The sequence below is a fragment of the Wyeomyia smithii genome, chromosome 2, assembly GCF_029784165.1.
Source record: "Wyeomyia smithii strain HCP4-BCI-WySm-NY-G18 chromosome 2, ASM2978416v1, whole genome shotgun sequence".
Lineage (NCBI taxonomy): Eukaryota > Metazoa > Arthropoda > Insecta > Diptera > Culicidae > Wyeomyia > Wyeomyia smithii.
Window position 1 is genome coordinate 19,372,101 of NC_073695.1, and position 16,458 is coordinate 19,388,558.

Genomic DNA, 16,458 nt, shown 5'->3' on the forward strand with positions numbered 1-16,458 from the left:
AATCGGTCGTGAAATGAAAACGGTAGGAAGCAATTCATTTTGTGGGTACCGGGGTACCCTACCGAGCACTTATGGGGTAAAAATCGAAGCCCCCTTGACCGCCCCCCCCCCCCCCGCCCACTGCCATAAACAGTCTGATGTTGGAAAATAGTTCATTTCCACCTGTTAGGAGCATTCGATGAGTTTAAGCTGGCTGAGTTGAGGTTAACTATATTTTTTAATTTTTTTAAACAAAAAAGAAAGGTACCCAGGTACCCTGCCGAGTACATAACAGGCACAGAAAATGTTCAATTTGTCGTGCTTAGTCGAATAACATATGACATTCCATTCATTAACACACTTTTGGAATCTCAGTGTTTGCTATACTTTTCTAGGAATAAAGCAAAAACTTCATTATGTCATGCAGTCGCATAATGAAAGTTTTTCAAATATAAAATCACTCCTTAAGCATGAGCCTTTACCAAAAACAAAACCCACAACTGCTGATAAACAGCACTTTAGCATCGATTAAAGACAATAAACAGAAATGCACACACTAGAGCATCATAACAGACGCTGCAAGACGAGCAAAACAAACCACGAAAGTTTTATGCTCTCTAACACCCACTCGGCCCCAAACCGTCGGTGGGAGTCTCTAGGAGAAAGCATCATAGCCGAGCCGCGGAGAGAGCACGCAGCGAGAAAACAGAGAACAACTAGAGCATCTTCAGTGCGGTTCATTACACGCGCCAAACGATCCGCTCTCTCGCAGTGCAGCGCGCAGCATAAACGAAGAGCTCCACGAAGCTCCAACTCTCCATCCCACGGTTCCAACCACGCGCGGACGCCAGCGAGAGCCGGAGCGAAGTTCGAACTCCGTCTCCGGCCGTCCGTACAGCAGTGGATTGCCCTGCAGAAGCAGCGGCAGCACTGAAGGCCCCAGTCCACTCAACACGGAATTTGCTAGCCAGCTTTCTCTATAAATTCCGTAAGCCTTGGCATTGAAAATTCATTCTCGGTTTATTTCTCCTTGGACTTGGATCCAGTTCCTTGAACTCTCGGCAGGCCCCATCGTGCGGCGAAAACACGCGGCATACTGCAACAACAGTGACAACGAAACCTTCGAAATCTCTTCCTTCGTTCCGGTTTGTTTTCCTTTCGTCCAGTTTCGGCTTTTCCGGACGTTTATTTGTTTGTTCAGTTATTTGGTTGTGCTTGATTTTGCTCGGATTTTGGTTCTATCCCGTGGACCAGATTGCGGATATTCTAGAGTGCAGTGCTCCGTGTGCTAAGTGTGCCCCTAGTGTGTAGTACGTACGGCCTGAGCGGCAGCAGGGAAGAACATAACTCAGATATTACCCAGTAGGAACCTGTTTCTGAACCGAACGGTTGGATCGGGTTGCATCTCTTCGTTTAGCAGACTTGTCCGCCTGCCTGTCGCGCAAAGTCCGGGTTGGATTTACAGATCACTATCTGGTGCACCGTGTAGAGAACGGAAAAGTTGGAAATCTGATTAAGGAAAAGCTCTAATTAGCAGATGTAACAGTAGCAGTAAAATAGAAGAGAAGTGAAACGGACTGCAGACGTGAACACACAAAAAAATCGGAAGTTTGAAGAGTTATCACCGGGATCTCGAGTGTTCGTAGTAACAAGTCTCGGCCGTTGCGAGTCTATACTCTTTTTTCATGCCAGTCAAGTGTTTGGAATAAATTAGAAATAATAAAAAAAAGTGCAACGACTGAACAAACGCGAAGTCTGACTAGTTTAGTGTTTGGTGGTGCAAAAGCAAGCATCAGCGAAGCATAGCAAAGGCGCATAGATTCATCTTCCTATCTAGTGCACGCGATAGCAGGGCAGCAGTTGCGGCAGCAGTGCGCGGTGATCCAGTTCCCGGAACGATGTGGAAGTCGGTAGCAGTAATACTGGTGGCGGCGGCGGCGCTTCTCCTGATCGAGGCCAGCTATGCAAAAGGTGCGTTGTGAAAAGCGTCTCTCAACCACACCGCGTCAAGCGGGTGCAGTCCTATTTTTATGTCCAGACGGGGGGTGGTGGTAGAGATTCGGGGAAGACAATAAACGGAATTAAAAGTGAAATTTGCATAATTTTTGACTGCGGCCGTTGAGATGCGGTGCATAATGAACGAAATTGGACGGACGACGGGCCGCCATGGTGCTGCGTTTGTTTTATTTTTTTTTTTGTTCTGTACTGCCCGGCAATAGAGACGCTGCATTCAATTATTGCTTGTAGTATTCCTAGGGGAGCTCGGGTTGAGGTGAGTAGAAATTACTCGCCACTTAAGAGTTTATCTTCACTCATGGTAATGCTCTTTTGCAACGTTAATCCTTGTACTGAATCTAAAAGTATGGATGGTTAGAAAATGGAACTGAGTGTGCATTGGGATTCTTTTGTTCATGTAACACTGGTACATTTTTTTTTTCAATGAAGAATATGGCGTTTTTTAATGCAAATATAAAATTTAAATCAAATCAATGTTACATATACCAAATATTTCAAGAAGACAACTCAGAATCAGAAATGTTTGAACAGCTAGTGCTTGATTTAACTTCTTGCAAAATGTCATTAGAAATTTTCTGCCTTACTCGCGTCAAAACCAAAAGTGAATAATTCCATAATTTTTCTAGCCTATTAAAAGTGTAGAAAAATCGAATTTGTAAAGCAAACAGAATGCTCAAAATAGAATTTATTCCAAAATTAACAGTCAAAGTTTGAAAAATAAAATGATAATCCGTCAATGTTTGGGCACTGGAAAAAAATTTGTTTGAAGTGTTAATCTGAACGCCAACAGTCACAAATTTTAAAAAAACATGGACACTGAAAACAATTAGGAAATGTTTGAGATTGGGATTATAAGAAAATTTTGAATCATCAGTTGCTAAAAATGCAAAATTTGACAAAAAAAAACAAGAAAAAAAAACAAAACAAATCACAAATCATCAGGTCATTCAAAGGGTTTTTTTTTTAATTTGAAGGGTTGAAACAATACTTTAAACTAGAGTACGGAGAAGTTTTAAAAATATATCAGGTGAAAACTAAAGAAAAATTTGTTAGGAAAAAACTCGACCTCAAGTTCATATATGAACTACTTGTTTCCAGCTGCTAATTGCACTTTGAAGTAATCTTTGATTTCTGCAATTTAAATGCAAGTATTTTTACAACGAAAAAATTGTTTAGGCATTGTATCGAAACTAAGCGATAAATGCTTTTGCCTTTTGATGTACTTAAAAAATCCTTCCTGAAATCCCAATAACTATTCATTAATCTGCAGACAAACTAAATGCAATGATTTGAGTTCTAGCTTTGGCATAGGACCTGAAAACGTTTCATTCGAACCTCGAATTTGAGGAAATGGTAAATGTTTTGTCGAGCACAATTCAAGTGTCTCGTCTGTTTGTCACTGATAATCCGTCCAAAACTCGTTCATTTTTAGAAGATTACCCGAAAGCCACTAAAAACAGTTCCACACTATCGCTTGAGCGAGAAAAAAAATACTTCCCCGTCCTGGGCGCAAATTAATCCCAGCAGAAAAAATCACGCTTAATTTGGCAAAACGATGTTGCCTTTATTTCCCTGCCAAAAGAATCCGTCCAGTAGCTAACCGGTTCTTCATGTCTTCTTATAGTTTAAGTTTTTTTTGTTCAACAGCAGAGCACGTGGGAGCAGAAATATGGACGGTTCGATGCTTTCGCCAAAATTAGCCCGGCCGTTTGATCTCGAAACGCTCCCTGGTATTGGCTATATGACCCTGCCACTATACGATACGATCTGTATTTTTTGCTGCTCTTTTCTGTTGCCAATATAAAAGACAATATCATCGATTCTGCTGTCTGAACTGGGAAAGGATGATGGGTAGAAGGAGCATGAATTATAGGGTAAAAATCAATTTGGTTGTTTCCAAGATGCTGCGTTCGCTTCTCGGTTATACCTACATACGTACGAAAGTGAATTTCTCGGTTCCGTCCGCGAAGAAACCCACTCAGTTCAGTGTTCTGAGCTGATGCGAGCCATATTAATTATACAGTTGATCTGTAATTAGCTTTAAGTGATTTAAAGTATTCCATTATTTTATAATTAGATGTGGTGTGCGAAATATTTATATTAAAGTCCATCAGCATTTGGCAACAACAAAAAATTACTATAAAACAACGAAGAAGCAGCAAAGTATAACGAACTTCCGAAGCGAAAATATGCTATAAGCTGTTTTGGCTCCACTACAGCAGTAGAGTAGCTGTATAATAAAACAGATTAATATCAACGAATGTTTAACAATAGATTCGGGACCGTTAGTCTGGTTTATTTTTTTACGCTGCATAATTCCCTATCAAAACAGTTCGAATTAGTCACAGACTGTAGAAATATGCTAGAGCTGCTATCTATTCCACTAATCACGTATTTATGACACCATAACTTACTTGACACCATAAATAAGTAGTAAATATTCCCCTGTATATATAAGCACGTGTAACTTAACAGTTTACTACTAGAAAACAATGTACTTTAGTTTGCTGCCGATTCTAAATTTGTCCTCAAGTTTTAGATTGGTAAAGTTCTTATTATTGTATTTAGGCCCAGATTGTAAGCATCCTAGTAAATTTCCAAAATTTTCGCTTTCCTCATTTTCACTAATCCATGTTGAATTATTAATTTTTTTACAAGCGATCCGACGTTTTTTTTTTAATTTTTGAAATTTTGTACCAAAATGACGACCTTAAGCTTACTTAACGTCACGATACTGTTTTTCAAATTATGATTAAATTTAAGCTTCGGTGAATATTTTGTCATCAATCTGATTTCTTCTAATATTTAACCGTTAGCTGACCCGGCACACTTTATCCCGTTAAATTTCTTTCTCTTTATGTTTTAATCATTGAAGGCATGGAAATTCTCAATTGATTCCACATAATTTCAAAGATTGACTATGCGATTTGTTTATAGTCTGTAAATGAATGACTAATCGGAAATTAGACACGTTCGTACTCAAAAGGAAAATCGTTTGAAACGATTAGTTTTATCGGAATAAGAACATCCTCGCCCTTGACTTTACCTGAAATTGTTGTTGCTTACATTGGTTTTAAGATGCCCCAATCATAATTACGATAGACTATTTTGTATTAATATGTTTATATCAATTACATCCCTCTAATACTAATAAAATAACGCTGAAAATAATATGATGACCCTGTAAAAATAAAATGGCATCTGGGGACAATTATTAGCTTTTGTGATTCATCCCAATTACGAAAACACCCATATTCGATAGTGTACGGTCATTTTGGAATAAGTTCAAAATGGCGTCTCACACTGCGCGGCGGATCATGAACATTGATGGACAAAACCCCATAACTTCTCAAGTGCAAGTCACAGAATAGTGGTGTCTTCGACAAAGTTGTTCGACTAGTTGTGATCTATCTTTTAACGAAGCATGTTTGGTCTAGATAAGTTTATAATTTCCTAAGATCATGTTTTAAGAGTTACGCGATGTCAATCAATTGTATACGATTTACCATTTTGCTCATCATGTTTTGATCTAGTGCACTGTTTTATCTATAAATCGTAGTCTGCAATATGATTTCAATAATTATTTCAAATCATAAATCTTTTGGCGACTAACTCTCAAATTGCATTCGTTGTTGACACATTTCAAAATTAAATTGAAAAAATTCCTTTTTGCATAAAAATACGCTTTTCGTGAGTTATTCTTGGTTCTCCAGTACAAGCATAGATTAATTGAAATGTACTTTAAATGTAACATAATTTATTCTCATTTTTCGATTTTAAAAAGGCCAAACTTCAATCGCTTTACGCCACCCCATTTAAGGTCAGATTGAGCTGAAATTTTGCAACTTTGCAGTAAATGTTCCTCTGGCTAGTTTTATTGTAAAAGGGACTTATTCTTGTCAAGAGAAAGTCATCTAGGTTTTGCAAAATTCGACGTTAATAAAGGCTCAGTGAGGCAAAAAGAGAATAAACCCATGATCAAGTTCGTTGAGCGGCCTGGATTCGAACGCACGGACCATCCTTGTGTCAAAGCTGGTTCTGTAAACTTGCGGCTATGGGGCTCCGTTAACAATTGGAAGCTGGTAGGAATATTAAGGGCAGTCGTAAATCTTAAACCAGTTATAATATTAACAAGAAACTTATTTGGACTTGAAAAATAACAATTTTTACCAACTGACAAGACTTGAAAAACAACAAACCTTCTAACTTACAATAAAAAAACTACGAGAAAACATAACAACCAGAAAAATCAACGCTAAACTTCATATATCTAAAACGTTACACTAGTCGACAAAAACGAAAAAAATTTGCCCTAAAGCTCAAAATAGTTACCGTAAACTGGGGGGACTTTGATCAGCGGGGTGACTTTGATCACTCTACCTCTTTTTGGAATTTTGTTAAAAAAGCGCTCGTTGGGATTTGTCGTAATCTCCACTGATTGTGTTGATATATGTGTACATTGCTACTATTCATGCATTTCCTGCAATTTAAAGAGTGTTTTTCACGCTAAAATATCAATTGAAAATAAGATGTATTTTTGGCGATTGTTGTTGCATACAAACAATCGGTTCAAGCAGATTCAAAACAACAAGTTGCAATACGTAAAGGTTTTTAATTTTGTTCCCAGACTAGTTCTTAAGATAAACAAATATTATAACAATGATTTTCATTATTATTTTCGCAAGATTTTCCTCGAAAGCAATGGTGAGTCCCAATAATCTCCAAGGCGTATCACAAATTTTCTTCTTAACAACAACCAAAGACGTGCAGACGTGCAGACATGCAAATTTGGACAATTGCATAAGCCATATTCCACGTGAACTTGTTTTTGATGATTTTAGATCACCTTCCCTCTCCGTGGATTCATATATATTCTTAAAACTTTGTATGAATCTTGGAGATTCGCTAGAATGTAAATGGCCTCAAATTGCTATTAATTTTTATAAACTCGTTTAAGTCGTTTTAGGTTGTTCAATTTAGTTAAAGTAGCAAAGTTTCACTCCAAACGTATCAAAATGATAAAGTGATCAAAGTCACCCCGGAATATTGAAGTAAAAATTTTAGAGCATGTTTGAAAACAGCTAAATTGTTGCAAAACTTTTGAAGTAGTGACTGGATCTTGCTCAATGCATGCCAGTACTTATCTCAATAATATCAAACAATATTGTTTTCAGTATATTCTGAAAACATTTAAAATATATCAAAAAAAGTGATCAAAGTCACACCAATTTACTGTACTCCAAAAAAGTATAGATTTTAACCATTTTGTGACCAATTTTATCGCAAGATTTTAAGAAAATATGATTAAAACTAAGACTGAGTTATGAAGTTATATATTTTCAAGCCATTTTTGAAAAAAAATCGAAAGTTTCTGTGACTAAAGCTTATAAATAAACGGTTGGCGCTAGAAAAAGACTAGAAAAGCCTTAAAAGTAGAGAAAGTAGAGTAGATATTTTCTTTAAAATAAATGAATATCAATATTATTATTATTTTTTTGTCTTTAAACAAATATCGAATAAAAAAATTTCAAATATCGAAAAGAAAGACAAGTTGAGAGTGTTTCGAGCGTTTACGTCTTTTACTCTCAAAACGTAAAAGATGAAGTGTTTTCCTGCTATCATTAGCGATACCGTTAACCGTGAGACGCACGTGCTGTTTGAATAAATCGCTGCTTAGTTCGAGAGCACATTCGAATAGTTGTTCAGGAGACATCCATAATTTACGTAACGCAAAACAAAACAATTTTTGTAACGTAACTTACCCCCCCCCCCCATATAAATTACGTAACGCTATAGACAAATTTGCCTAATAAAAATGCTCGTTTTTGGAGTGTCTCTCCACAGTTTTTTTGTTACGTAACGCTGATCTTACCTGCCTCCTCTCCTATGTAACAAATCGTAACGCTCAAGGATACCCCCTCCGCCCTATGAGCGTTACCTAATTAGCTGGATTTCTTATACACTCATGTAAAAAATTTATTGCTCAATTTGAAAGTGAATTCCTTTTAGCTACTCAAGCTCAGGTCTGTGCCAGGTTTGGTGTCCCTGGATCACTTGTTAGGATCATTTAATAGTTTGAATCGGATTTTGAACATATTGTTCAGGACTCATGAAATATAACGAAGATGATTGGATTTAAATAGATTACAGAAACGCTTATTCATCATTTTCTAAAACATTTTCAACGTAACGCATGATTTATTAAAACATGCTGTACCAAAAATAAAAATAAAACGTTTAAAGCGGCTGCTGAAGTTCTTTTTCTCCTCTGTGTGGACTCATCCCTGCAACCAGAGACATTTTGATCTATTGTGATGTTGCCCAGGTGTTTTCTGTACTCCGCACTTCATATTATTGGCAGTATCACTATTGAAGTGAATGATACGCTTTTTCATTTATATCCGTGCTTGTGTGTGAGAGTTTACCCTTTCGTTTCAAGCTTACTGCTCTACTATACTGAGCCTCTTTTCTATCCTACCAATATCGTCAAATTATAATTCCCTGAACTGAGGCTACAGCTAACGTTCCTCTCTGGCCAGGTTTATTCTAAGAGGGACTTATTATGTCAAGAGAAAGGAGTCTTTATCGAAACCTCGTTCCTCGTGCCAATATCGCCAATTACAAATATTTCTGAGATCAGTTTTATTATAAGAAGGACTTATTTTGTCAAGAGAAAGGAGTCTTATCGAACCTCGATCCTCCTACCAACATCGCTGCTGAAATTGGGTTGTTTGAACAGCTGAGACTGAAATCTTTGAATTTTAGAAGAATCTAGAGATGGTATTCGCGGTACCGTCGCTTTTTAATGTTTGAAATTAGTGAAAAATTGTGTTTTTATGTGTGTGTGAAACGTTGTGTTCAATCGGGGTGTGGTGAGATATATTTATTTATCTGAGATTTTTTCCTATTAATGTTATGTAAGAAATTTCAAGCATAATGTCAACATTATTTGGAAGAACCTGCACCACCCTGGTAAAGATAATCGATATATTTCTTTTAATTTGATCAAATGTTAAACCCCAACCTTCCTTACCTTACGATAGACTAAGACATGCGAATTTTTTATAACCTATGCTTGCTTCTTGGTCTGTTAGCATTCTTGTTTCTTCGAAACATCGATTTCGAATCTCATTCCGGAAAAAAATCTTAGGGTTTGGCCAAGTTTCTGGGTAGTTCCTAGGTAGTTTACAGCAGTTTGGCTGTTTTCCAGAGAGGTCACCATATTAGAATTTAAAATGGCGTTTGAGGTCGATTTTTGGCTTTTCTGTTTTGGGTTCCAGGAACACCCATATGGGATGGTATTAGGCTATTTTGGGCTGTCCAGCAACCGAAAGTTGTCATCATTGATTTAAAAATGGCACGTGGAATCTGGCTCTGGGATTTTTTTTGGTTCCGGAGATACTCACGCTGGATGGTATTTAGTCATTTTAGGTTGTTTTCCAAAGACCTGAAGTTGCCATCTTGGTTATTGAAATGACGCCTGAAGCCCATTTTCGACCTCTTGGCATCATTCTGGTTTCGGAAATAATCATACTGGGCCATTTTGAGCTGTTTTACACTGTGTTGCTTTGTAAGTAATAGACAACTCGGAGTTGTCAAATCACATGGCGGCTGTTGGTGGAAACGCCGTCAACTTACTTATGTTTTGAGTTCTATTAAAAGTGTCCGTTTGTTGTTCAAAGCTCTGTCTAAAACTTTCTTCCGTCCCCTGCTCTAAAATCCTCATTTTCCAAATGTAGGGGAACTGCTCCATTATTCATCTCATTAAGCCGATATTAACGAAGAATGCACGGATTAAACATCAAATTTCCACGAAATCATTGAACAAATAAACTAAATATGCTTACGTGCTCTTATGGAATCATTTTTCACAACGCTTCCATATCCATCTCAAAACTTGAATCACTGCTCAATTATTCATCTCAAGACGCCCCCATATTCATCACACTGTTAATTATGAATGAAACACATTATTATGAATGAACGTAGCCGCTGCCCGTCGTAGTAGGTTACCTTGATATCCGCTTCAGTTGTTTACGTGCAAACTTGATAACCTAGGTAACCACAACAGTGCTGTAGATTTATGTCAATTATGTCGGAATAATTCAACATTTTCAGTATGATTTTTTCGTATTAACAGAAACTGATTTGACTTTTGCAACTTTTGATTTTCTCCAACGCAGTAAAAAAAACGGATGAAAATTCATACAGTTGAAATTTAGGAATTGAAGAAATTCATCTCATATATTTCTGCCAATTCAAGCTTGTTTTAGGAATGTTGAGATGAACATTTCAAAGATTAAAGTATTCTTAGTGTAGTGAGTGATTTTGTTTAGTGATTAAAATAAAAAGTGGTCCGCTAGTGATGAAAAAAACTTTGGTTGGCTGCTGAACGAGTCCCGTTGTAGTCGTATAGAACAATGCGCGGATTTTGTTTTTTGAAGTAGGTGATTGAATTCAACGAGTTTTCGAGTGCAGATGCCCGACTATAATATCAAGTTTAGTGCTTTAAGGTGAGTTTTTGAGGATTATACATTATGAGGTGAACTAAGAAGAATCCATTCCATGGATTAGCAGATTGGTTTAAGAAGAAAATATGCGTTTTTTCCTGTTTTCAATTGTGGTTTCATGTTGTATGAGATGAATATTTGGGCTGAGATGAATAATGAAGCAGTTCCCCCAGTACCATTTACTTTATTAGTTTTCAAGTTATGCAGATATTTATGTTTTTGTTGGCATGGTGGTCCCCTTTTTCAATGTAAGGAGGTAATTCAAACCATCATAGAAATCTTCCTATGTTAATTTTAGTGCGGTTTACTTGAATAGTTCTCGAGCTATGCAAAAATGTGTATCTTATATTTATCGAAACTCTCTCTTCCATAAGAGGGCCTCGATTTATTATAATACTCCATCCAAAAACCCCTGCATAAAAATTCTTACACCGATCAGTTAAGTAATTTCCATCAGGGTCAGATAGACACACATAACACCTTTTGTATATGTGTAGATGGATGAAATTAAGTATACCGTCCCTCCTCTTTCCTGACTACGCCACGATACAGGAAAATCGGTATCATAGAAACATACTTAAGAACCCTACGTGGTTTCTTTCTTACTTACTTCAGCAGCCTAGAGCCGTGATGGCTCGTGCCGTATCAAGAATTTTTCTCCACTGTCCTCGGTCCTGGGCTACTCGTCGCCAATTTCCTAGGCTTCTCGACTCGTAGATTCGCTTCTAGTTGGTCCAGCCATCTAGCACGTTAGGCCCCTCTGTTTCTGAGGCCGGTGGGGTCCTTGAAGAGAACCGATTTTACTACACTGTCGTCCGGCAGTCTCCCGACCTTTGTCAGGTGCACAATGGAAATCTCTCCAAGTAGTGACTGCAGGTCGTTATTCATACGCCTAGGCCACTCTCAGCTATCGATTTGTACTCCACCAAATGTTGTCCGCAACATTTTCCGCTCAAATATGGGCAGTGCGCGTATGTCGTTCTTGAACAGCGTCACGGTTTCAAGTCCATTGTGAATTACTAATCTGATTATAGTTTTGTACATCGTCAAATTTTTTTAAATACGTCGTTGGATCTCGTTACTTTTGTTATTGTCGGCGGTTATCAGAGATACCAAGTGTACGAACTCGCCGTCCAAGATCACTAACCGTGGGAGGCGTATGTTGCTTTCTCTTGAGCCTGTTCTTCTCATATGATTGGTTTCCGACGCATTAATTTCTAGTCCAACTCTCCTAGCCTCCTGTGTGGCGTAGATTGCCTTCGTCGTTCCAAAGTTTTTCGTAATAACGTCGAGGTCGTCTATGAAGTCTATAAGTTGACTACCTTTGCTTAAAATCGTGCCTCTCGTTTCGATGCCCGTTCGTCGGGTTAAACCCTCAAGGACAATGTTGAACAATGTGCAGGATAGACCAGCACCTCGTCTCAACCACGTAACGCATCACTCGATCCAAGGTAGCATTGATAAGTCGTGCCAAGTTATCCGGAAAAACATAGCCACGCACTGAGGCCTTGAAGGCATGATGTGTGGGCAGCCGACTTTTTTAAAGGATCTGCCGGAGAGTGAAGATTTGATCCGTAGAAGCGCGTACTCATGTGAAACCCGCTTGGTACTGCCCTACGAATCCTCTTTCTAGAGAAGACAGACGGCGGAGCAGGCGGCCGAGCACAGGACTTTGTAAGAGGCGTTGATCAACGTTATGCCACATCCTGTAAATTACACACGCTACTTATCAAATCATGTGCAACACTTGCGCCATTTTTCTTACACACTTTCGTGCACTCTTCCTTCAAATTCCGATCGGGTTTAAAGATCTTCCTTATTTTCCGGAGCATGTCCTTCATATGGCATAGTACCACTCCATCAGCGGTCCAGATCCAGCCCAAACAGAGTGTCAATTTCGTGGCACCTTTCTTCTTTATATATTTGGTCATTGATAGCGCCGAACGATATGTACGGAATTTGCCGCACCAGTCACACCAAATACTTCTTGTCAAATTTGTCGACGTTCTTCTTCCGAAACATCCAGGCGAGTTTTACGGACGACAACTCGTAGGCCGGGGATCTGCTTGGCGTCCGCTTCCATGTACGTCCTGTTGCCCATTACGATGCATTCCGGTTTCACCAATCACTCGCGGTACAGCTTCCCGGGGTGGGATTAGGCCACCGTATTCGGTTTGTCGGTTCGTAATAAACATAACTATATGACAATCCACGTATAACAAGTTAGCGATTAGCGAAAGTTCCGCTAATATGGGTTTAGCGTTAAGCGATTATCGAGCCAAAATTTCTAGTTAGCGAATTAATGATTAGCGTCGCTAAGTTTTCAGTTACCGATGCCCACCACTGATTGTTTCATTATTTTCATCTTGATTTGCAGATAGAGTTGAATCTATTCTTTGGTTTATTTTTTTCGAAGGTATTGAGCGAATTCTTATTACAAATCTTTTTACGCGTATTTTGGAAATTACGTGGTTCATTTTTACACGGCGTTAAAAATTGACGCTTTAAAAGAATGTATTTATCATGGAAACGGGCTGGTGACGAAGTAGCCAATACTTTGGACTAGTTAATCAATAATAACATTTATAATTAAAGACTAAATTGAGGTTTGCAGAACGAGGCAAAAAACCAATTCAATTTGTTTCCTTATGGCTGGAGCTAAACGGCCATAATCTATCAAAACGTAATATAACTTTATGAGTCATTGCCTCGTACCACGTAATAACTCTGGCAGTAAACGTTTTTCTTTAGTTATTGTCAAAGTAAATCTAGGGAAAGAAACAAAAATTTAAAGCGAAATTTAATCGTTTTGTTATCTTTCCCGATAGTTTACCCTAATAATACAAACTAGATCACTTCGTGAAAATATTCGATCGAAATTAATTGCATCTCTCAACGGGACTTATAAATGAAAAAAAATCTCGATCATATTTTCTCGTTAATGTATTCGATCTAAATTAGCCAAAATCATAACTTAGGATAAAAGTGGCTTCCTTTATCACCTCCGAGAGCGGGATCGGCTGTTGAGCGCTCACTACAGATTGCTGCCAAGAAAAAACGATCAAATAAATTTCTTTTTGAGCGTCTTAGTAGAATGGAATTGAATATTGAGAATAGGTTATGTTTCCATTTAATTCTACTACAAAAAAAATCGAATACCCTCTAATCGAATACATATAAAAAGGAGTTACTCAGGGGTATATAGAAAGGGTTTACTCAGTTATGCTCTTTAACAGTCCACAAAAGCACTGATGATGGTTGCATGTAGCAGCCGAAATACGTATCTGCGGACGGTATTCGATTAGAGGGTATTCGATTTTTTTGTAGTAGAATTAAATGGAAACATAACCTATTCTCAATATTCAAAAAACGATCATTAGTCCAATGTAATTGGAAATGATTTCCAGACCAACCCTATTCCCAGGCTGCTGCTAATCTGGTCGAACTTTGATCTTGCCGACGGACGGGGCAAATATCCTTGATTGCTAACCACTCAACGATGCAGACAGCGTGGAATTGGTGAGCGCAGAATGGGAACTGCGTGTGATCGAATACCGCTTTTATGTTTACGCATCTATTTTAATGAATGAAACCTTGAATGCAATTCCACTAGTTAAACCAATATTATCATGCACGTTCCCCATCACAACAATCAAGCGTAAAACAAGTACGAGGATAGATCTAACAGCACTGCCCATAATCGCATAATTGTAACATTCGACATTTTATGGATTTCGTGCTTTTTATTGGGAAATGCTCGAAATACTTTTTACATCTGGAAAAATATGCTCATGTTTCAATGAAAAAAGTCGTAAAAAACACCAAGTTGTTTTTTCACATAACGTAAATCTGATGTTGAATACGAGAAAAACTTCATTTCCCCTGTGATATATTCCACAAATAGCTTGAAAGTGACGGCATAAAAGTATCATTGCAAAAATTTCAACCAATTTGACTTCAAAAGTAACATAGTGTAAAGTGGTGCTTTCTTCATGACACTAAGTTTAGTTGAACTGTCTATTTGCAAGAATATATTGAGGACAAAGCTTTTAAGGTCAAAATATAAAAGTGTCATCTGCTCGAACAACCAATTTTGCAAATGTTACAACTATGCGATTATGGGCAGGCAGCAGTCTCAAAAAAACGTGTTCACTTTGACTTCCCATTTGACTGATCGAAATTGACATCTGCGATGAAATATTTCAATGAAACATTTCCTTAAAATAATAATTTCGCTCAAAATGCACAAACATTAGCATTGTTTTGTTTTTCTTTCCGCAATTGATAGCCTGATTGCGAAAAAAATAAAGTAGCAAGCATCCGTTCCGGAACCTGCATCTTGTAATTTTCCACCTCAGTTTTTACGAATCCCCACATTCTACACTGCAGCAGCAGCTGGCGATAGATTTCACTTTCAGCGGATTTTGTGTACCTTGGCAGTGTGAGGAATAACTACTATATTTTTTCCCCGCTTCGTCTTGCCGCCTCAGCAAAGACTACCGCGTCTGTACGTGGTTTAGTCGCTTAGGGAGGAATCATATTTTTGCCTCCCCCTCCTCAGCAGCAATGACCAATGAATCTGCCGAGCCAGGCTATGCACCTCAGCGCGTGTAGCTGGTTTGTATCGCTCGCTGCTGCTGCCCGGTTGCATCGCCTTCCCGGAGTAGAAGAGGAGTCGCTGCTCCCTGCAGAAAGAAGTTTGATTGGGCCCGCGTTCGGTCGGCGGGAGTTTCACTTTTCATTTCACGGTTCCCTGGACGGATTGTTATTCGTGTCGTGTGGGTTGGAGCTTCAAGAGCTGCTCTCGGCTGGCTCTAGGCGGAACCGTTCGAGAAGTTTGCCACTGAGAGATTTCACGCGAACTCGTCTAAGGAGTCGAAAACCTGCCTTTCAGATTTAATACAATTTTCTATAAGTTGATATATGGTAAGAATATTGTAACTTCTACAGTTTTTTAAAAAAGAAAAAAATTTAAAAAAAAACACCAAGCTTTCCAGATCCACAAATTTCACTGTAATACTGTCAACGAGTGGGTCAATTAGTGTGAAATCCTCCCTCCGCTGGTACGATTCACTTGACGATGCGCCAAGGATGCTGGCATCGTAATTATTCTGTGAGATACATTGTCATACTTTTGAGTTGTTTGTCAGTATCCGGTATTTTTCTGTGCTGAAGAAAGGCCATTAGAATGGACTTGGACTTCAGCAAACATTCTGAAGTACTGCACGCTGCATATGCGCATTCCTCTCCACAATAAATCTGCTATTGTGTCGGGATAAAATGCAGTGATCCAGATGATAATGATGCCGCCATGCAGCGGTTAACTTAATAATAAGGTGCAGATGATTGCGACATTAAATGTTCCCCGTTGAATTCCTGTTCCCGTGTTTGTGGAGAAAATGTTCACACTTATTCACACGTTACAATTAAGCGGCAATGGCACCTCTCTAGGGGGAATGCTTTTATGCACGGACGTGGGTTTTACGACGAAATTGCACCTCGTATCAACGAAATTAAGTACAACAATTCAAGTGATAACTTCTTTAACATCACCTTCAACGTAAGGATTGTACATAACACGTGTAATTGAAAAAAAATGTAACGTTAATTTTGTTTGACACGCTTTTGTGTTGCAATTCTGACAAAGCAATAATGACCCTAATCAACGTTTTGTCGAACTTTACGAGGAGGGTGTTGCAATTGAATATCTAATGTTCATAAACCTGAAAAGACTTTTTATTGAAAAATATTATTAGCATCGTAAATATTCTAATTTGCGGGAGGTTGAACTTTTTCTTCTCGTTTATACTTTTCCGTGTGTATCATAAAAAAGTTTATTGACAACTTGCTTGAGGTATGCGTGAAATTAGGTCACAATGTCACAATGAAATATATTTCAGATAATAATCAGATCATCAGATTCTATAACCTGAATCGTGAAAAAACCACCGGG

General features: G+C 38.3%; 1 protein-coding gene across 2 annotated transcripts in view; it reads left to right on the forward strand.

Moving 5' to 3' along the window:
- Window positions 1–1,002: 1,002 nt before the first annotated feature.
- The window catches only part of LOC129721068 (agrin), a 161,295-nt gene continuing 145,839 nt past the window's right edge, over window positions 1,003–16,458 (forward strand). The window contains exons 1-2 of one of the 2 annotated variants that reach the window (XM_055673193.1): window positions 1,003–1,124; window positions 1,517–1,950. In XM_055673193.1, the coding sequence (XP_055529168.1) occupies window positions 1,878–1,950 (73 nt within the window). In that variant the 5' untranslated portion in view covers window positions 1,003–1,124; window positions 1,517–1,877. The remainder of the gene's footprint in view (window positions 1,125–1,516; window positions 1,951–16,458) is intronic. The other variant, XM_055673194.1, reaches the window with a different exon arrangement.